The sequence below is a fragment of the Barbatula barbatula genome, assembly GCF_947034865.1.
Source record: "Barbatula barbatula genome assembly, chromosome: 3".
Taxonomy (NCBI): Eukaryota; Metazoa; Chordata; class Actinopteri; order Cypriniformes; family Nemacheilidae; genus Barbatula; species Barbatula barbatula.
Genome location: NC_136764.1, coordinates 30706495 through 30729418, shown reverse-complemented (window position 1 = coordinate 30729418; position 22924 = coordinate 30706495). Strand labels below are relative to the sequence as shown.

Here is a 22924-nt window from a genome sequence, read left to right as displayed (position 1 = left end):
TATTTTTACACTGGAGTTTTTTTTCATGTTTTTGAACGTAGCTTGAAATGTATAGTAACTGTGTACGTGAAAAATAAACCAGATGAATTTAGTCCACATTTACCCTTAGCAGATGCAATCAGATTTCTGGAGGATTTCTCCTCTAATGGCAGAAAATCAGCAGATGGATCTAGACATTCCAAAAAAGAAAAGTGCTGTTGAAAAGCATATTTATTTTTGTACATTTAGACATCAGCAAACAATCTGAGTAAAAACCAGCCGACATATTCAACATAACAGAATGAAGATGCTTTACCATCATCTGGATCATCATGAAAGTGTTGTCTGTCAGATGAATTCATCTCATACTCCTCCATCATACTGGTGCCAAAAACCCTTCATATAGTCAACACATACAGCACGCACAAACACACACACACACACACACACACAGAGTTAGTGCAGTCCATTAATATAAACTTTCAAACACAAACGTCTGCTGACATGATGAACAACTGTTTCAGACTGAGGTGTAAATGTGGACTACCATTAAACACTAAACTGTAAACACCAAATGTTTTATCAATTTGAATATTTCCTAAAAAAAATACAGTAATTGATGCAAACCCCTTTATATAATCAGCTGTTTCAAAACAGTTGGTTTCAAAACTCAGCTCTGAATCAATAATTGACCAAGTACTCGACGAGTCACAGTTTGTCCTTAAATGGATGTGACTCTGTACTTTCTGAAATCAATTCCCATATTCTTGGTCTATAATACACTCAACATATAATATAATATAAATGTCATAGTGTGATACCTGACCATACTAAGAGGACAGAAATGTTCAGAACCGAAATGAGACAGCAACTCCACCTGTCGAAAAAGATAACGCTTCATTAGAAACGCCAATCCTCCATAAGCACATGTCCTGATAATCCACATACACTGGGGCAAAAAAGTATTTAGTCAGCCACCAATTGTGCAAGTTCTCCAACTTAAAAAGATAGGTACACTTCAACTATGAGAGATAGAATTAAAAAAAAACTCCTACCTTTCTGACAATCTCACGATACATGGCCCCATTCATTCTTTCCTTTACACGGATCAGTCGTCCTGGTCCCTTTGCAGAAAAACAGCCCCAAAGCATGATGTTTCCACCCCTATGCTTCACAGTAGGTATGGTGTTCTTTGGATGCAACTCAGCATTCTTTCTCCTCCAAACATGACAAGTTGAGTTTTTACCAAAAAGTTCTATTTTGGTTTCATCTGACTTTATGACATTCTCCCAATCCTCTTCTGGATCATCCAAATGCTCTCTAGACGGGCCCGAACATGTACTGGCTTAAGCAGGGGGACACGTCTGGCACTGCAGGACTTGAGTCCCTGGCGGAATAGTGTGTTACTGATGATAGCCTTTGTTACTTTGGTCCAAGCTCTCTGCAGGTCATTCACTAGGTCCCCCTGTGTGGTTCTGGGATTTTTGCTCACCGTTCTTGTCATCATTTTGACCCCATGGGGTGAGATCTTGCGTGGAGCCCCAGATCGATGGAGATTATCAGTGGTCTTCCATTTTCTAATAATAGCTGCCACAGTTGATTTCTTTACACCAAGCTGCTTACCTATTGCAGATTCAGTCTTCCCAGCCTGGTACAGGTCTACAAGTTTCTGGTGTCCTTTGACAGTTCTTTGGTCTTGGCCATAGTGGAGTTTGGAGTCTGACTGTTTGAGGTTGTGGAGAGGTGTCTTTTATACTGATAACGAGTTCAAACAGGTGCCATTAATAAAACGAGTGGAGGACAAAGGAGCTTCTTAAAGAAGAAGTTACAGGTCTGTGAGAGCCAGAAATCTTGCTTTTTATAGGTGACCAAATACTTATTCTTCACCATAATTTGCTAATAAATTCTTTAAAAATCCAATGTGATTTTCTGGATTTTTTTTCTTATTTTGTCTCTCATAGTTGAAGTGTACCTATGATGAAAATTACAGGCCTCACTCATCTTTTTAAGTGGGAGAATTGCACAATTGGTGGCTGACTAAATACTTTTTTGCTCCACTGTACAGCAACACAATCAACAAAAATATTCAAATGGATAGTTGACAAATATACAGTTAAAAATGTTTTTGTAAGACAACATTTGTGAAAAAAAGCCTAATGTTTAAGAAAGAAGTGGGTCACTAAACTTATTTTTTACTGAACTGTTCTGTAAATGTGTCTTATGAAGTGACGTAATAATAGTCAAGTCAAGTCAAGTCAGCTTTATTTATATAGCGCTTTTTACAATTTTCATTGTTACAAAGCAGCTGTACAAGAAAACATTGACTATAAGTAAAACATAAACGGTTATGGAAGTCAAAACACAGGTCAAATATCAGACACACAATAAATTCCTATATGCAGTGTTAACTAAATAAGACTATCAAATTCTAGCAGCCCCCCCCCCGGCCAGGCAAACCCAAAACTCCATTGGAGGAGAAAAAAAACCTCAGAGGGAAACCAGGCCTAACCAGGGGATTCCAGTTCCCCTCTGGCAAAAACTGCTGCCTCTGCACAAGCTCGACAGTGCTTGCACAACAAGGCAAAATAAAAAAAGTTAGATTTAAAATGATCATTAATAATCTAATAGCGACTGAAGTTTTGTAGAGTCGCCACGTCCTTCGTCCAGCATTTGTCAGGTCTGGGAATGGATTGCGCCCTGCCCGCTCCGGTAACCTTGGACTGCATCCTGCCCGCTCTAGTAACCTTTGGAACAATGAGACAAGACTGGCTGAGAGTAGAGTACTGTTCTGCACTCTTTGATGCAACAAATGCATCAGTTGTTATTGGAAGTGTCCCTGGTTCCGGTTGATCTAACTAGTGCAGCCTAGATATTTGAAATATATATATATTATGATAGTGTAGTGCAGTGGTTCTCAAACTTTTTTGGTCATTCCCCACTTTAGACAAGGGGGAATTTTCAAGCCCCACCTGCCCCCATCGCCCCAACACAATGCTAATGAAATGCGCAACGAGCTTAACATGTTCCAATTTATTGAACTAAAAAGTAGTATCAGAGTAATAAGTTGTATCTAAAATACAAACTATATACATCAAATAACAGAAAGTTATAAAATAAAGAAAATAAAAGTGCAGCTGTGCACTACTAATTTCAAAAATAGAAAAGATATAAAAGTGCCATTTTGAAATCTGTAAAAAAACATTTAAATATGGCCGCGAAAGTTTGTTCCGTTACAATTAATATGCCGATGTCACGTTATTTTGGCACTTCGGTTCCAGGTTATATTTTTCTCGGGGTCTCATATCTAATGTTCTTTCAATATAGACTCAATGTAGACTAGTAATGATTCCCCTTAATGTTTCCATGGCGACGCGTCATATTTGTCACGTGACACACCGCAGCCACGCCTTAATTTCCTTTTTTATTTCAAAATATTCACAAACTTGCTTACCACGTCATCAACTATCTGATATTCCGATTCTCAAAAATGTGTAAGTGAGTGTGTTTGGTCATTTATAAATAATCTTGATCTATGAGACGGGTGCCACTATGTTTCTTTGAGACGCAGTTCAGTTTTATCTGTCATCAGTTTCTCCCGAAATACATGCAAGAAAGTAGCCGGTGAACTCCGAGAACTTTAACTCTTGTAAACTTTATAGTTACTTCCACTATGTCTGTCTGATGTGAATAACACACGTCGTCAAATTATATTTGAATAGATTGTTATTACTGCTTCCACAGACATGAGTGTGTATCTTACAAACTCCAAATGTATTGTTTTACAAGTGCTTATGTGTATTTAAATGGCTGAAACCTAAAATAAACATTATTAGGTGGAAAACACTGCATAGTTGTGATATATGACAGCGCTGAGCTCGTCCGTCTCTGGCTCAGCGCAAACCAACGCGCGAAAGCACAATTTGAATCTGGAAGTCACTGAACATTCTAAATCTCATATCTGGGAGTTTATCTGCAGGGGCACGGAAATAATATCCCATATATGGGACCAAACCGGATACCGTTAAAAAATTCTGTAGCGAGGTAGGCGGGACGAGAGCCGGGTTTCGAGGCCGGTGCGTGAATGATAACGAGCGTCAGCTGTACGCGCACCGTACTATTGGGTTTCGACACCAGTGTAAAGTTCCATGAAGGGAAGGAAGGAGGCGGGAACCGGCGAATATTTAATCAAATCAAATAAACAAGGACGTAAAAGACAAAACACAAACACATTTTCCGGGCCTGGTCCTCTCTCGCTGACGGTCCGGTCGCTCGTCCACTTATGCTTCACAATCTCCATCCGTGATACCAGACCGGTGCGCGTACAGATGACGCTCGTTATCATTCACGCACCGGCCTCGAATCCCGGCTTTCGCCCCGCCGACCTCACTACAATTTCATTTGTAACCATGAATACAAAATTCCGGAAGATTTGATCTCACGTTTCCATATAAGGCATCCAAAGGAACATTTCCTCCCGTTTGGCGCGCCCCACCTGCCACGTCTCTATTCCCCACCAGTGGGGCGCGCCCCACAGTTTGAGAAACGTTGGTGGTGTATGCAAGATTACAAAGATGCGTCTTTAGTCTAGATTTAAACTGACAGAGTGTGTCTGCCTCCCGGACAGTGCAGGGAAGACTGTTCCAAAGTTTAGGCGCTAGATAGGAAAAGGATCTGCCGCCTGCACTTGATTTAGAAAATCTAGGTATTACCAACTGACCTGACACCTGAGAGCGTAGTGCACGTGATGGACTATAATACGTTAGAAGTTCTCTCAAGTAGTGAGGAGCTAAACCATGCAAGGCTTTATAGGTAATAAGCAAGATTTTAAAGTTTATGCGATGCTTTATAGGTAACCAGTGCAAGGTTGACAGAACCGGGCTAATATGCTCATACTTTTTTGTACGCATAAGAACTCAAGCTGCCGCATTTTGGACCAGTTGGAGTTTGTGTAATTGGCCTGCAGGGCAACCACCTAATAGTGCATTACAGTAATCTAGTCTTGATTTCATAAAGGCATGTATAAGCTTCTCTGCATCTGATGGTGACAGCATATGATGTGATTTAGATATATTTTTAAGATGGAAAAACGCAATTTTACAGGTGTTGGCGACCTGGTTCTCAAATGACAGAGTACTATCGAATATAAAGCCAAGATTCTTAGCTGAAGATGAGGGTTTTATGGAAGATCCATCAATAGTTAAGCAGTATTCTTGGTAGAGCGGTTTTCGGTCCGATAAGTAACACTTCAGTTTTGTCCGAGTTCAGTAATAAAAAATTGCTACTCATCCACTTTTTTATATCGACTATGCATTCCACTATTCGATGGAATTGCTGTGTTTCATGAGGAAATATAGAGTTGCGTATCATCAGCATAACAGTGAAAGCTTACTCCGTGTCGCTTTATCGTATCTCCTAGAGGTAGCATGTATAATGCGAAGAGCATAGGCCCTAAGACTGAGCCCTGTGGTACACCGTACTGGACTTGCGATATGCGTGATACCTCATTGGTTATTGTTACATATTGAAAACGGTCGCATAAATAAGATCTAAGCCATTTCAAAGCTATTTCCTTAATACCGACATCATTTTTGAGTCTATGTAGGAGCATGCTGTGGTCAATGGTGTCGAATGCAGCACTAAGAGTAGTAAAGATACTACAGATAATACACAAATAGTAAAGAGAAATGTATCTTCATTGTTAGACATTTATTTTAATACCTGCCCGGTCACAGACAAGTCTAGTCCCAGACTAAAATCAATGTTCTTAACTGAAAATTACTTGCCCCGACATTTCATTGTTTTTCTTTCAAAATAGTTTTTATAAAAGCAACATCCTAAATGAACTTAAGCACAGTCATAGTGTTAGTTATGTAATATGAAATTAAGAATGAATTCTCCACGTTGTGTAGAACCGACAGGTGGGGTTCCTATTGAAATCTCCACAGCACTGTGCCACGTTTCAATCTCTAGCGAAGCGACGCTGACTGGCCTGGTGTGAGATGTGAGCGCTAGCGCAAAATTGTTACCATCCAGTAGACAGGCAGGGGGTCCCAGAGCTTTGGCAAAGATGAGAGGCCCCTGCCATCGGCCACCGCCCTGATTGGGGGGTTACTACATGTGAGGCAGCTGCACCCTGCCCGCCATCATCTACATTTACATTTATTCATTTGGCAGACGCTTTTATCCAAAGCGACTTACAATTAGTTTTTACAGTGGCACATTACTGCAGAGCAATAAGGGGTAAGGTGCCTTGCTCAAGGGCACTTCAGTCATGACCTGCTGGCACTGAGATTAGGACCGGCAACCTTCTGATCACAAGCCCAACGCTCAAACCACTAGGCCACAGCCTCTACCAGCCGCCGGTCTGACCTGTTGGTACCATGCAAGACTCGGGCGAACACCGGTTCCATTCAGAGGCTCTGAAGGCACTCCAGGACCAGATTCTCCATCTTCTCCTGCAGGAAGGACAGCGCTTTCCCAATCGAGCAATTCCGTGAGTCTTCTCTTCTACAAGAACACCAGGAAGAGAATGGGCGCTACTTAAGGCATAGAGCCGACTTGTGGCAGGGGCCCTCGCCTGAGTGATGGTCTCCACCACCGCCGGGATCTCCTCGTCCCATCCAGGAGCCAGACATAGATAGGTCTGGTCTCGGATGCCACAACGTGCCTTTTCTCCTGCGGGAGTAGGTCCTTCATCAGGGGAATCGGACAGGGGGGAGTTGTTGTCAGGAGCCAGTGGGCCAGTGAGGCGCAACTAGTAACACTTGATGCTCCGCTTCCATGACAGGACCTGGGCAGGAAGATGTACTCACGCTTGTTCCGCAGGGACACCACCCACTGCTTGATTCCAGAGGAGGCATCGGGCGAGTTGCGACATCTGCCATGAATGAACACCACCTGACGGTTGACGTATGCTAGGGCAGCTATGCTGTCTGCAGCATGTGCTTTGCTTCAAATGGGAGGCAAAAGAGGTGCTCTGACAGGGGAGAGCATGTTCTTGTCCTGGTAGACTTCGGTCCCACCGACCGGTGGGCTCTTTCGATCATCAGGTCGGGCATGTCATCAGTCAACTCGAGACCCCCTCGTAGTAAACCTTCCACAAACAAGATCATCGTTGTTGACTCCTTTTCGGCTTCCTCCGGTACCCCATAAATCCTTATGTTATCGCGTCTGGAGTGGCTTTCCAGATCCAGTAGCTTGTCCTCCATCTTAGTGTGCACCTTTAGCATATCCTCGATGACTTCCTCTGTGTTTTGAATTCTCTCCTCTGCTTTCTCTATTCGCCCTTCTGTCTCGTCCAATCGGGCATTGATCTTCCCAATTTCTTCTTTTATTGTCTCTAGTTGTTCCTTATTCTCTTGGCGAAACTCTTTTAGTTCTTGCAGAATCAGCTCCAAATCAGCCATTTCGCCACGTTGTTTGCTAGCTTAAACTTGTTAGCTGCTAATGTTGTTGCGTCTCCTATATCTCACCCTCTGCCTAAGGATGATTTTTATTGCTCTGGGTGGTGTAATAGCTCTTGTCCCCTTGTCTACAATTTTTTATTTTATTGTCTATTTATTTAGTTTGTATGGGGGGATTTCTTTAATTTCGCTGGTTCTACCGGAGCTCTCTCAATATAGGAAAAGTTTGTGATTTGCCTCCTAAATGTCAAAAATCTACTTTCATGACATGATCAAATATCAACTTTTTTATTTTTGACGTGAATCACATACATGTGCACACATCTGTTTACTGTGTCACTACAGTGAGTGAAGGGGAATTACTTTATTACCATCACTGAATACTGAACAGGGGTCACTCTGTAATAATGACACGTGACAAGGCATATATGAAGACAAAAAAAAACAACAACTAACCTTCACGTATTTGGTAAACATCTGACGCAGAAATGGGAAAAGAAAGAAGAGAGTTAGAGAATGACAAGATCCAGTTTATGATGACTGTAATGTGTTGTTTATTCTCACTAACCTTAATGTGTTTAGCAAACATTTGCTCATTCAGTGGGAAACTCTGTACTGTCCGCTCATCACGAGCATGAAATGTTCCCAACTTCACCCATTTGTTGGTTGGATATCTGAATACAAACAAAAACAACCTTATGTATGTCATACATGTACAGTGGGTACGGAAAGTATTCAGACCCCCTTAAATTTTTCACTCTTTGTTAAGTTGCAACCATTTTCTAAAATCATTTGTTAATTTTCTATCTCATTAATGTACACACAGCACCCCATATTGACAGAAAAACACAGAATTGTTGACATTTTTACAGATTTACTAAAAAAGAAATACTGAAATATCACATGGTCCTAAGTATTCAGACCCTTTGCTGTGACACTCGTATATTTAACTCAGGTGCTGTCCATTTCTTCTGATCATCTTTGAGATGGTTCTACACCTTCATTTGAGTCCAGCTGTGTTTGATTATACTGATTGGACTTGATAAGGAAAACAACACACCTGTCTATATAAGACCTTACAGCTCACAGTGCATGTCAGAGCAAATTAGAATTATGAGGTCAAAGGAACTGCCTGAAGAGCCCAGAGACAGAATTGTGGCAAGGCAGAGATCTGGCCAAGGTTAGAAAAACATTTCTGCTGCACTTAAGGTTCCTAAGAGCACAGTGGCCTCCATCCATCCATCCATTTTCTTCCGCTTTATCCAGGGCCGGGTCGCGGGGGCAGCAGTCTAAGCAGAGATGCGCAGATATCCCTCACCCTAGACACTTCCTCTAGCTCTTCCGGGGGGACACCGAGGCATTCCCAGGCCAGCCGGGAGACATAGTCCCACCAGCGTGTCCTAGGTCTTCCCCGGGGTCTCCTCTCGATGTGGAGGAGCAGCGGCTCTACTCCGAGCTCCTCCCGGGTGGCCGAGCTTCTCACCCTTCTCTAAGGGATCGCCCAGCCACCCTGCGGAGGAAGCTCATTTCGGCCACCTGTATCTGGGATCTTGTCCTTTCGGTCATGACCCAAAGCTCATGGCCATAGGTGAGAGTAGGAACGTAGATTGAATGGTAAATTGAGAGCTTCGCCTTGCAGCTCAGCTCTTTCTTCACCACGACAGACCTGTACATCGACCGCATTACTGCAGAAGCTGCACCGATCTGTCTGTCAATCTCCCGTTCCATCCTTCCCTCACTCGTGAACAAGACCCCAAGATACTTAAACTCCTCCACTTGAGACAGGAACTCTCCACCAACCTGAAGTGGGCAAGCCACCCTTTTCCGACTGAGGACCATGGCCTCGGATTTGGAGGTACTGATTTTCATTCCAGCCACTTCACACTCGGCTGCAAACCGTCCCAGTGCATGCTGAAGGTCCTGGCTTGAAGGGGCCAACACGACAACATCATCCGCAAATAGCAGAGACGAAATCGTGTGGTCCCCAAAGCCTGACACCCTCCAGCCCCCGGCTGCGCCTAGAAATTCTGTCCATAAAAATTACGAACAGAACCGGCGACAAAGGGCAGCCCTGCCGGAGTCCGACATGCACTGGGAACAAGTCTGACTTACTGCATCATTTTAATCTTGCATACACTACACTGTCATAATATATATATTTCAAAGATCTAGGCTGCACTAGTTAGATCAACCGGAACCAGGGACACTTCCAATAACAACTGATGCATTTGTTGCATCAAAGAGTGCAGAACAGTACTCTACTCTCAGCCAGTCTTGTCTCATTGTTCCAAGGTTACTAGAGCGGGCAGGATGAAGTCCAAGGTTACCGGAGCGGGCAGGGCGCAATCCATTCCCAGACCTGACAAATGCTGGACGAAGGACGTGGCGACTCTACAAAACTTCAGTCGCTATTAGATTATTAATGATAATTTTAAATCGAACTTTTTTTATTTTGCCTTGTTGTGCAAGCACTGTCGAGCTTGTGCAGAGGCTGCAGTTTTTGCCAGAGGGGAACTGGAATCCTCTGGTTAGGCCTGGTTTCCCTCTGAGGTTTTTTTCTCCTCCAATGGAGTTTTGGGTTCCTCACCACCGTTTGCATACTGTTTTGCACTGTTTGCCTGGCCGGGGGGGCTGCTAGAATTTGATAGTCTTATGTAATTAACACTGCATATAGGAATTTATTGTGTGTCTGATATTTGACCTGTGTTTTGACTTCCATAACCTTTTATGTTTTACTTATAGTCAATGTTTTCTTGTACAGCTGCTTTGTAACAATGAAAATTGTAAAAAGCGCTATATAAATAAAGCTGACTTGACTCGACTGCCGGCAATGCGAACCAAGCTCCTGCTTCGGTCGTACAGGGACCTGACAGCCCTTAGCAAAGGACCACAGACCCCATACTCCCATAGCACCCTCCACAGGATGCCGCGAGGGACACAGTCGAATGCCTTCTCCAAATCCACAAAACACATGTGGATTGGTTGGGCAAACTCCCATGAACCCTCCAGCACTCTGTAGAGGGTGTAGAGCTGGTCCAGCGTTCCACGGCCCGGACAAAAACCACACTGTTCCTCCTGAATCCGAGGTTCAACTATCGGCCGTATTCTCCTTTCCAGTCCCTGGCATAGACTTTCCCGGGGGAGGCTGAGAAGTGTGATCCCCCTGTAGTTGGAACATACCCTCCGGTCCCCCTTCTTAAAGAGAGGGACCACCACCCCGGTCTGCCATCCCAGATGCACTGTCCCCGACCGCCACGCGATGCTGCAGAGGCGTGTCAGCCAAGACAGTCCCACAACATCCAGAGACTTGAGGTACACAGGGGGAATCTCATCCACCCCCGGAGCCTTGCCACCGAGGAGTTTCTTGACTACCTCAGTGACTTTGGCTTGGGTGATGGACGAGTCCACCTCTGAGCCCTCTGCCTCTGCTTCCTCAGTGGAAGACGTGACGGTGGGATTGAGGAGATCCTCTAAGTACTCCTTCCACCGTCCGACGACATCCCCTGTTGAGGTCAACAGCTTCCCACCTCCACTGTAAACAGCGTTGGTAGGGCACTGTTTCCCTCTCCTGAGGTGCTGGGCGGTTTGCCAGAATCTCTTCGAGGCCAGCCGATAGTCCTTCTCCATGGCCTCACCAAACTCCTCCCAGGCCCGAGTTTTTGCCTCCACAACCACCCGGGCAGCAGTCCGCTTGGCCTGCCGGTACCCGTCAGCTGCCTCAGGAGTCCCACAAGCCAACCAGGCACGATAGGACTCCTTCTTCAGCTTGACGGGTTCCCTTACATGCCGGTGTCCACCACCGGGCTAGGGGATTCCTCGACATGCACACGAGACCTTACGGCCACAGCTCCGAGCGGCCGCTTCGACAATGGAGGTGGAGAACATGGTCCACTCGGACTCAATGTCTCCAGCATCCCTTGGGATCCGGTTGAAGCTCTGCCGGAGGTGGGAGTTAAAGATCTCTCTGACAGGAGACTCGGCCAGGCGTTCCCAACAGACCCTTACAGTACGTTTGGGTCTGCCGAGTCTGTCCAGCTTCCTCTCTTGCCATCGGATCCAACTCACCACCAGGATCAGTTGACAGCTCCGCCCCGCTCTTAACCCGAGTGTCCAAAACATATGGTCGCAGGTCAGATGAAACGACCACAAAGTCTATCATCGACCTGCAGCCTAGGGTGTCCTGGTGCCACGTGTACTGATGGACACCCTTATGCTTGAACATGGTGTTCGTTATAGACAAACTGTGACTAGCACAGAAGTCCAATAACTGAACACTGCTCGGGTTCAGATCAGTCCCCGATCGGAGTCCCCGATCGGAGCCCTTTCCAGCAGCCCTCCCAGAGACTCCAAGAAGGTCGGTGTAATAAATTTCGTTAGAAGGGAAGGAAGGAGGCGGGAACCGGCAAACATTCAAACACTAAAACTTTAATTAAATAAACAACAAACACGGAAGTAACCGACCGGCAGCCACCTCACGGTAGACTGCCAGCCATAAAACATACACAAACTAAACATATGTCCGGGCCCGGTCCTCTATCGTCAACAGTCCTGCCGAACATCCTTTTAAGCTCCCAATCTCCTCCGTGATAAGATGCGGGACCGGTGCGGGCACCATGTTAAGGTGGCGGTTCAAGGAAGGGCCTCCATAATCCGTAAATGGAAGACGTTTGGGACGACCAGAACCCTTCCTAGAGCTGGCCGTCTGGTCAAACTGAGCTACTGGGGGAGAAGAGCCTTGGTGGGAGAGGTAAAGAAGAACCCAAAGATCACTGTGGCTGAGCTCCAGAGATGCAGTCGGGAGATGGGAGAAAGTTGTAGAAAGTCAACCATCACTGCAGACCTCCACCAGTCGGGGCTTTATGGCAGAGTGGCCCGACGGAAGCCTCTCCTAAGTGCTAGACACATGAAAGCCTGCATGGAGTTTGCTAAAAATCACCTGAAGGACTCCAAGATGGTGAGAAATAAGATTATCTGGTCTGATGAAACAGAGATATAACTTTTCGGCCTTAATTCTAAGCGGTATGTGTGGAGAACCAGGCACTGCTCATCACCTGTCCAATACAGTCCCAACAGTGAAGCATGGTGGTGGCAGCATCATGCTGTGGGGCTGTTTTTCAGCTGCAGGGACAGGACAACTGGTTGCAATCGAGGGAAAGATGAATGCGGCGAAGTACAGGGATATCCTGGACCAAAACCTTCTCAAGAGTGCTCAAGACCTCAGACTGGGCTGAAGGTTCACCTTCCAACAAGACAATGACCCTAAGCACACAGCTAAAATAACGAAGGAGTGGCTTCACAACAACTCTGTGACTGTTCTTGAATGGCCCAGCCAGAGCCCTGCCTAAAACCTCAGAGGGAAACCAGGCCTAACCAGGGGATTCCAGTTCCCCTCTGGCAAAAAACTGCAGCCTCTGCACAAGCTCGACAGTGCTTGCACAACAAGGCAAAATAAAAAAAGTTATATTTAAAATGATCATTATTAATCTAATAGCGGCTGAAGTTTTGTAGTAACCACGTCCTTCGTCCAGCATTTGTCAGGTCTGGGAATGGATTGCGCCCAGCCCGCTCCGGTAACCTTGTACTGCATCCTGCCCGCTCTGGTTACCTTGGAATAATGAGACAAGACTGGCTGAGAGTAGAGTACTGTTCTGCACTCTTTGATGCAACAAATGCATCAGTTGTTATTGGAAGTGTTCCTGGTTCCGGTGGATCTAACTAGTGCAGCCTAGATCTTTGAAATATATATATTATGATAGTGTAGTGTCTGCAAGATTAAAAAGATCCGTCTTTAGTCTAGATTTAAACTGACAGAGTGTGTCTGCCTCCCGGACAGTGCAGGGAAGACTGTTCCAAAGTTTAGGCGCTAGATAGGAAAAGGATCTGCCACCTGCACTTGATTTTTAAATTCTAGGTATTACCAACTGACCTGACGCCTGAGAGCGAAGTGCACGTGATGGACTGTAATACGTGAGAAGTTCTCTCAAGTAGTGAGGAGCTAAACCATGCAAGGCTTTATAGGTAATAAGCAAGACTTTAAAGTTTATGCAATGTTTTATTGGTAACCAGTGCAAGGTTGACAGAACCGGGCTAATATGCTCATACTTTTTTGTACGTGTAAGAACTCGAGCCATTTTGGACCAGTTGGAGTTTTTGTAATAGGCCTGCAGGGCAACCACCTAATAGTGCATTACAGTAATCTAGTCTTGATGTCATAAAGGCATGAATTAGCTTCTCTGCATCTGATGGTTTATGACGTAGTTTAGATATATTTTTAAGATGGAAAAACACAATTTTACAGGTGTTGGTGACCTAGTTCTCAAATGACAGAGTACTATCGAATATAAACCCAAGATTCTTAGCTGAAGATGAGGGTTTTATGGAAGATCCATCAATAGTTAAGCAGTATTCTTGGTTGTTACGTAGGGCGGTTTTAGGTCCGATAAGTAACACTTCAGTTTTGTCCGAAATTGCTACTCATCCACTTTTTTATATTGACTATGCATTCCACCATTTGATGGAATTGCTGTGTTTCATGAGGCTTCAAGGAATTATAAAGTTGCGTATCATCAGCATAACAGTGAAAGCTTATTCAGTGTCGCTTTATTATATCTCCTAGAGGTAGCATGTATAATGCGAAGAGCATAGTCCCTAAGACTGAGCCCTGTGGTACACCGTACTGAACTTGCGATTTGCGTGATACCTCAATGTTTATTGCTACAAATTGAAAACGGTCGCATAAATAAGATCTAAACCATTTCAAAGCTATTCCCTTAATACCGACATCATTTTCGAGTCTATGTAGGAGCATGCTGTGGTCAATGGTGTCGAATGCAGCACTAAGATCTAGCAGCACCAATAAGGAGATACAACCTCGGTCAGACGCCATAAGCAGATCATTTGTAACTCTAATCAGAGCAGTCTCTGTACTGTGATGTGCTCTAAATCCTTAATCCTAAATCTTCATCGATGTCATTCCTTTGGAGGAAGGAACATAATTGAGTTCTCTAGGGTCAGCTGTGGCCTAATGGTTAGAGCGTTGGGCTTGTGATCAGAAGGTTGCCGGTTCTAATCTCAGTGCCAGCAGGTCATGACTGAAGGGCCTTTGAGCAAGACACCTTACCCCTGATTGCTCTGCAGTATGAGCCACTGTATAAAACTACTTGTAAGTCGCTTTGGATAAAAGCGTCTGCTAAATGTTAATGTCCTAATGTCAGAGAACTTTTTCTCTAATATCTTGGATTTTATTTGTGAAATAGTTCATAAAATCATCACTGCTATGCTGGTATACAGAATCAGAAGTCGCTGACGATTTATTTTTGGTCAGTTTAGCCACTGTATCAAATAAAAACTTAGGTTTATGATGGTTTTCTTCTATTAGTGATGAAAGGTAGGCGGATCTAGACGTTTTTAGGGCTTTCCTGTATTTTCAATACTATCCTTCCAGGCAGTACGAATTACCTCTAATTTAGTTTTCTTAAAGTTGCACTCCATTTTTCGTGCAGCTTTCTTTAGAGCCTGAGTGAGTTCATTTTTCCACGGTGTCGGTCTGTCATTTTTAATCTTCTTTAAGCGCAAGGGAGCAACTATGTCTAGCGTTTCCGAGAAGGTGGCATTAATATTTTCAATGGTAAAGTCAAGATCTTCAACGTTTTTACTCATGCTAGAGATTTGAGACAATTCAGGCAAATTATCAAGAAACGCACCTTTTGTAGTCGAAGTTATTGTTCTACAATATTTTTTAGGTATTAGATCAAAAGGGTGTGTCTACTAAATACTGAGCAAAGGGTCTGAATACATGTGATATTTCAGTTTTTCTTTTTTAATAAATCTGCAAAAATGTCAACAATTCTTAGTTTTTCTGTCAATATGGGGTGCTGTGTGTACATTAATGAGAAAAAAAAACTTATATGGCAGCCATTTGCTAAAATCATTTAACAAAGAGTGAAACATTTAAGGGGGTCTGAATACTTTCCGTACCCACTGGACATGAAATAAAAAATTTGGAAACATTTTAAAAAAATAGCCTGAAGGACTTTTCATTAACACCTGACTGAATCCTGTAAATGCATCAACAAAACCAACAAACACATCCTCTCTTTATGCTCTGGTGCTGTCCTGCCTGGTCATGATAAATCCCTTTCTTTGTTATTCTACATTTGAAACACGCCTCGGATAAAGAGTCTACAAATTAAATCAATATAAATACTGTTTAAAGACAATTTACACCATGCATTCATGTATCCTAGTTTTTTGGATGAAAACAAGCTTAAGCTTGTTTTGAAGATCCGACTATGTAAGATAATATGGAATAAGAAAGAGGAAAGCTAAGATGGGGCAGTTGTAAATAATAGCATGTATTGACCTGTCACTGATAGAGACCAGAAAATCTCTGGGGTTTGAGGAGAAAATCTCAAAGTTTGCGATGTCCAGCTGCTTCACCTGAATCGGCTGACACAGCTCAATAATGAACCTGAAAGCCACGAAGAAAAACCATGAGGACAACGTGATACGCAATCATGATCTAAAAATCATTCAATGAACGTGCTCAAGCAGGCAGAGCTTGATGGTGCTCATGAGGTGTTCTACCATATCTTGTTATTGCAGGGGTTCAGCATGTACATGTCCATGTTGTCCATCAGAACAGCTGAAGTACTCTGTGTGAAATGAAATCCAGTTACACAAGTCTTCAGATGAAAGAAATAACCTTTGATTCTCAACACATCAATATTAACAGTGTCATTCCCGAAGGTCCGGTGAAGTTCTTCAAACATTCATTCTTCCACACTTCATTCAATTAAACTTTGGATTTCTTTAACATGTCAATCAATATTTATATTTATGATCTTCTTCTACTCATGACTCGCCTGCAAGTACTTGTCGTCACTTCCTGTCGTTTGCTCTATGGCGTAATGATTTGGAGATTACACTTCAGTTGTGGGCTTTTTTTATGATCCAATCTCTTCCCTTACTAACATTTTTCTCTTTTTTTTCATAAGTTGGGGAAAATATCAATAGATATAAATAAAGTCTTTATTTAGTTAGTTATTGTCTCATTTTCCTCAATAAAAACATGCCATCGATGAAAACTATGACGATAAAAAATTGTCCGTAAAATACTAGTGCTGTCAATTGCTTAAAAAAACAACGAATGAATCACACTTTCTGGGGGACCTTAATCGCTTAAATAATGGTAGATCCTATTTAATCTCCAAATTAAAATAGAAACACAATGTACATATATTTCCTTAATACCATCATTTTATGAATGTAAACCTGATTCACTGATATCACTACAACTGATGTCTCTATGATGTTATTTTCTGTATTTTAACATTAATTATAGCCATATAACATTGAAGTATAATTGAGAGCTAAACATTTCAACATGTATTAAGCTTTAAAAAACTTAACGTGAACAGGGCGTCTTAATACTGCATTAAATACATTGTTATATACAGCTTTTTGGGCGTTTTTTATGGCGTTTGGAATCGAGACAGCATAATACTGTGTTCAGATTAAAAAGCATTTAATCTATAGCGTATTTTTTAACGCTTTGGCTTGCAATAAAAAGCTGCCTATCTGAATTTTAAAACTCATCTGTGACACTTGTAGACAGGAGGTATACCTGTCACCTTTCTAAACAATGAAATGAGTTTAAGTTAGTTACGTTTCTTCGGGTAAGTATGAGAGAGCTACTTTAATTCAGATTAGCATGTGTATAAAGCATCAGTTATGGAGATGAGAGCTGAAATACCTTTGCTTCAGGGTTTGAGGACAGTATTTTTGCTCCACACTCCACAGAAGCGTAGTTACTGAAAATCTGCTGAACTTCTTTACCACCATGATTTCCATTAGAAGCACGTGTACTTTTACCTAAACAACACACACATTTGTATATGTGCTTTACGTGGACTCTTCATAGACATCATGGTTTTATACTGTGTCACCTCTGGCTTGCTCACATGGACACTGCTGACATTGCTTCTAGAGATTATACTTCATAAACATCTTATATTTAACATATACATTCTATTTGCATGTTATTCTAGTATTGCACATTGTACAGGTTTATTGTAATGACAGTAATTCCATTTGATTTATATCGAGATCAATCCAATATAGTGTTTATTCTAGATACGTTTCATAAGTGCATATTTTATGAAGAAAACTAATGCAATTCAATGTATTATTATCATCCACCATACTGTATCTTATTTCATTTTGAAATATTCTCTATACTACAGTAACCCCTGTCTAACTGCATGTCAAGCTTCTCTGCAACAATGCAATACTCTGGAAAGCTCTATATAAATTGAATTGAATATCGTCTACGCTAAAGGGAAGTGTCCCTATTAGCCAGGTTTACATGATTATACATTTTATACGTTTGAGTTTTATATACATTTGTGTCCTCATAAACCACACACATATCTGTATGAATGTGATTCAACTGTGATAAAAATATAAACAGTTACTCTTTTCATTCTCCATCATGAGTTTTGTCCATTCATCAAAGGTGGGAATATCTTGATCTTTACACGGCACAGACGGCTCCATTTCTGGACTAGTGTTTACTCTCTTAGCAACATACAAATAAAGGACAACAATTAATTTACAATTAACAATTAAAATTAGCCAACAATAGTTTGTTTGCAGTCACATGGTTTTTACGACGAGTGAAGTGCAGCTGTAGGGCAGGCAGTGATTTCCAACATACAAATTCACTATCACAAATTCAAAATGCCTATGTTTTGGACTTCTGTGTGGGAGAAACATTTTTCACTTAATTCGTTTAATCAGCTTTATTTATATAGCGCTTTTGACAATTTCCATTGTTACAAAGCAGCTGTACAAGAAAACATTGACTATAAGCAAAACATGTAAGGTTATGCAAGTCAAAACACAGGTCAAATATCAGACAGACTATAAATTTCTATATGCTGTGTTAATTAAATAAAATTCTAGCAGCCCCCCCGGCCAGGCAAACAGTGCAAAACAGTATGCAAACGGTGGCAAGGAACCCAAAACTCCATTGGAGGAGAAGAAAACCTCAGAGGGAGACCAGGCCTAACCAGGGGATTTCAGTTCCCCTCTGGCAAAAACTGCAGCCTCTGCACAAGCTCAACAGTGCGCGCACAACAAGGCAAAATAAAAAAATAATTAGATTTAATTTGTCCAGCTCTATCATCAGAGCATTTGTCAGGTCTGGGCATGGATTGCGTCCTGCTTACTCTGGTAACCTTGGACTGCACCACTCTAGTAACCTTGGAACAATGAGACAAGACTGGCTGAGAGTAGAGTACTGTTCTGCACTCTTTGATGCAACAAATGCATCAGTTGTTATTGGAACTGTTCCTGGTTCCAGTTGATCTAACTAGTGCAGCCTAAGCCTTCGGAATATATATATTATGATAGTGTAGTGTATGCAAGATTAAAAAGATGCGTCTTTAGTCTAGATTTAAACTGACAGAGTGTGTCTGCCTCCCGGACAGTAAAGGGAAGACTGTTCCAAAGTTTAGGTGCTAGATAGGAAAAGGATTTGCCGCCTGCACTTGATTTTGAAATTCTAGGTATTACCAACTGACCTGACGCCTGAGAGCGACCCATTAATAAGTACTCGTTCTTTAAACAGCAGCTAGTGTTTTAGACAAATAATGTTTGACCGAAATTTTTGTTTTCCTGCTGGTTGCTCAAGTACTTTAAACCAAATTAAGTGTTCGCCGTATTGCTAAACAATTAAAAACCCTTGTGAACAACCATAAACAACACAATGCAATGGTATTTGGATTCTTATCCAAATCTTATATAGAAAATGATCGCCTGCCATCTACCTGCACTTCACACAGTGACATCATGTGCAAACAACCTATTCAAACACAAACATATCAACAATATAACATTTTAAAAGATTTGTATGTATTTATTATTGTTATTATTGAAATCTTACACATATAATGAAATGTATACTGCGTGTGCTGTATATAATTATTCAAACGTTTGTGTAACTTAAAGAATAAGTAAACCAGTATTTGTTTTGTCATCTGAAGAGGTCTGGATACACTGTAAAAATTATTCTTGGGGGTTAGTAAATACTACCCATCAAAATCAGTTCAATTTTACTTAACTATATTAGGTGGCAAAGTGTTTGTCATTTACTTTTTTGTGCTACTTTTTAACTCAACAATTACGGTTGGCGAGGCGGAGAGAATTCCCAACCTAAACCTTCTTACATCTTCTTTCTTGCTCATTCTACTTCACAACACCTTCCTGGTGGAACATTCTTAATAACTCTGTCCGGTCAACCATATCTCTCACAACCTTCAAAAAACTACTTTAAATCCACCCCTTCTGTGAATATTTGACAGACAATTTTTTTTAAAGGTACACTAACCCTCTCTCTTCTCTCAACAGGTAATGTTCTAGCTTTTGTTGAAACTAGTAACTTTGTATTATGGTACTGCATCTGGTACCCTGTTTAGTTACTGTTAATTAACCAAGCGCGCATTGGCTAAATTATATTCTCTCTCAACTCTCTCCCAACAACTCACTGCCATCACTCAGCACCTGACCCAAGCCGTACAAGTGGCCACTCCTGCCAGTGCTACATCGGTCGTGTGCTGGACGAAATTTATTCACTGGAACTTACCCCAACGCTCGACGGGCTGATACAGCTCGCCCTCAGGGTTGATTTTTGTCTGGGACTCCGTTCTAAACGACACGGGAGGGGAACGCAGGACGGGGAGTCCTCTAGCACCTTCAGGGATTTTGTCCAATCGTCTTCTTCTCTTCCTTCTTCCCTGGAGGAACCTATTCAGATCAGCCTTGCCCGTCTCTCCAACCACGAACGTCGTCAACGCCTGGCCAACAACATGTGCCTCTATTGTGGTGATCCTAGACATGTTGTGGCTGAGGGGAGTGAGCCACTCTGTGTTTGCCCTCATTGACTCTGGAGCGGAGGGTGATTTTATTGACGTCAAACTGTCCAAGAGGTGGAGGATTCCCGTAGTTCCACTCGCTCAGACCATCACGGCAGAGACTCTATGAGACTCTCTCACCAACATCTCTTCCACCACTGTACCTGTTTCGCTCACCACGTCCGGTAATCACACAGAGGAGCTTCAGTTTCTCTTGATCCATTCACCCTCCGCTCCCATTGTTTTGGGTCATGCCTGGCTGTCGAAGCATAACCCCCCTATTGACTGGAGAAAGAATATTGTTTGTGAATGGAGTGATTTCTGTGCTACTAATTGTTTAACTACTGCTCTGTCTCCTTTGATCTCTTCCCCTCTGTTTGAGTTACCCACCCCTTCGAGACCCTGGTCCCACATCACCATGATCACAGGACTCCCTCCATCCTGTGGCAATTCTGTGGTCCTTACTGTGGTGGACAGGTTCTCGAAGGCAGTACATTTTCAACGTCATCCTTAACAACGTATTCCGCATCCATGGCCTACCCGTGGTTTCTGACAGGGGCCCTCAGTGTGATTCCAAATTTTGGGCTGAGTTTTGTCGGCTCCTGGGGGCCACTGCCAGTTTATCCTCTGGGTACCATCCACAGACTAATGGGCAGTCCGAGCAGGCTAATCAAGATCTCGAGAGGGTCCTGTGTTGCCTCGTCTGAGCCGTTGTCTTGGTGTTCTAAGCTGGCTATGGTGGTGTATGCTCACAACTCCCTCCCGGTGTCGTCTACAGGTTTTTCGCCCTTCCAGTGCTGCCTAGGTTACCAACCCCCATTGTTTCCCTCCCAAGAGGCAGACGCCGTTTCGTTAATCGGTGTCTTCGTACCTGGAGGGTTGCTAGACTTGCCTCATTCTCACACATAGTACAAAACATCAGCTAATCAACATCGCTCCAAAGCTCCCCCTTACGTGTGTGGTCAAAGGGTCTGGTTGTCTACTTCTGACCTTCCCTTTAAATTGGTCCCTTCCCGATCACCAAGATCCTTAATCCTGTAACTGTCTACCTCAAATTACCCCCCTTTCTGAAGCGAGTTCACCCTACCATTCATGTGGCCAAGATCAAGCACGTTGTTCGCTCCCCTCTTCAACCATCGACCTCTGGCCCCCCGGCCCTAGATTCATCCAGGGCTTGCCGACCTATACGGTACGTTGACTCCTCGATGTAAGACGGCGGGTAGAGGTCACCAATAGAGTAGACTGGGAGGGCTACGGCCCGGAGGAGAGATGCTGGATCCTCGCTCGAGACATTTTGGAGCGCTCCCTCCAAATTGGAAGGGGTTAGGGTTAGGGTTTTGCCTTTTCGTATTGAATTTTCCCAATTGTGTCTTCCTTACTTCCCTCCTGTTTGGTACCCCATTTAGTTACTCAGTGCTGTTAATTACCCTCACCTGCTCCTAATCTGTTTCCCTCTCTATTTTAGCCACGGCTGTGGCAGTTCTCTGTGTGGTGATGTATATGTTTTATACCTCGTTAATTTGCTAACTTGTTCTCTCTCTCTCTCTCTCTCCCCCCCCCCCTCTGAGTAACATGGAAAAGATGCCTTTTATCGCGTGTTGCTTAGGACGCGGTGTAAGTGTGTGATTTGGGTGGCACCCTCGGTTTTGTCACAGCACTTTGTTTTGTTCATGTTCTTTGCTTCCTACCCGTGTATGCTTGTTGGATTGCTCACCTCTGTGGATGACCTCTAGCCTGTTGTGGATTATAACATTGGATTAGTTACCAATGAGGAGCTGGTCGCGCGGGACTCCTCTGGAAAACCTGGCAGGGTAGTCACCTTTAGACATACGCCCATCGTGTGGCAGTACTAGTGTGGTTGGACTACTTCCGCTTCCGGGTCGAGTACGCTGTGCGCGTTTGTGCTGCCGCTTCGCATCCTGGTTTGTTTGTACTGTTTGTCCTGTTGCACGGGTTTTTTTTCCGGTTATTTATTTATTTTAATCATCGGAACAATTTGTTGACTACTTCGCTACTCACTATTGCTCCCTGACCTGGATTGTTGTCTCTGACTACCCCGACGTTGAGAACGCTGTGCGTGCCTGTGTAGCCGCTTCGCGCCTGGTTGGACTACTTCATTTTTTCACTGCTGATCTCTGAGCCGAACTGTTGATAAGTTTGCCATCGGGCTGCTGCGAGCTCTCTACCCTGTTACACCGCTACCACGCTCGGCTCCTCGGATGGGTGAGTTACCGCTCTCTCTGTCAGGGTTAGGGTTAGGGTTGCGCTGTTTGTTTACTGCTTACTATCTGGGTGCGTTGCCTCCTATTTAGTCCGCTGTTTTGGTGAAGTGTTATTCAGGGTTTGGCTAACGTGGTTCTGCTTGTGATTGGGCTCTCACTTTCTCAGTATTAACATGCTCTGGGCAAAAACATATTTTTCTTTTTTCCTCTGCGTCATTTCCTGTCCTGCGTCTGTAATGGATATAAAATATTTTTCATCACAACTGAGGGCCTTTAACTGCCAACCGCGTCTTGATCTGAGGACGTATGAATACTGTCAGCGACTTGGGATTCTTCGTCGCCCAAGATACATACACCGTTCGCTGCGCACATTCGTGAGTTCCTAATGTTCAAAACCTGATGCTCC

At 43.2% G+C, this 22924-nt stretch overlaps 1 protein-coding gene across 8 annotated transcripts in view; it reads right to left on the bottom strand.

The window, feature by feature from the left end:
* Positions 1-22924, bottom strand: part of LOC306891512 (SUN domain-containing ossification factor) — a 59093-nt gene that overhangs the window by 11792 nt on the left and 24377 nt on the right. For all 8 annotated transcript variants that reach the window (XM_079451851.1, XM_079451854.1, XM_079451847.1 and 5 more), the window contains exons 6-14: positions 17858-17960; positions 17137-17255; positions 15969-16036; positions 15745-15852; positions 7951-8056; positions 7839-7859; positions 801-856; positions 296-375; positions 104-169 (exon numbers count right to left, since the gene is read on the bottom strand). In XM_079451851.1, the coding sequence (XP_079307977.1) occupies positions 104-169; positions 296-375; positions 801-856; positions 7839-7859; positions 7951-8056; positions 15745-15852; positions 15969-16036; positions 17137-17255; positions 17858-17960 (727 nt within the window). The remainder of the gene's footprint in view (positions 1-103; positions 170-295; positions 376-800; positions 857-7838; positions 7860-7950; positions 8057-15744; positions 15853-15968; positions 16037-17136; positions 17256-17857; positions 17961-22924) is intronic.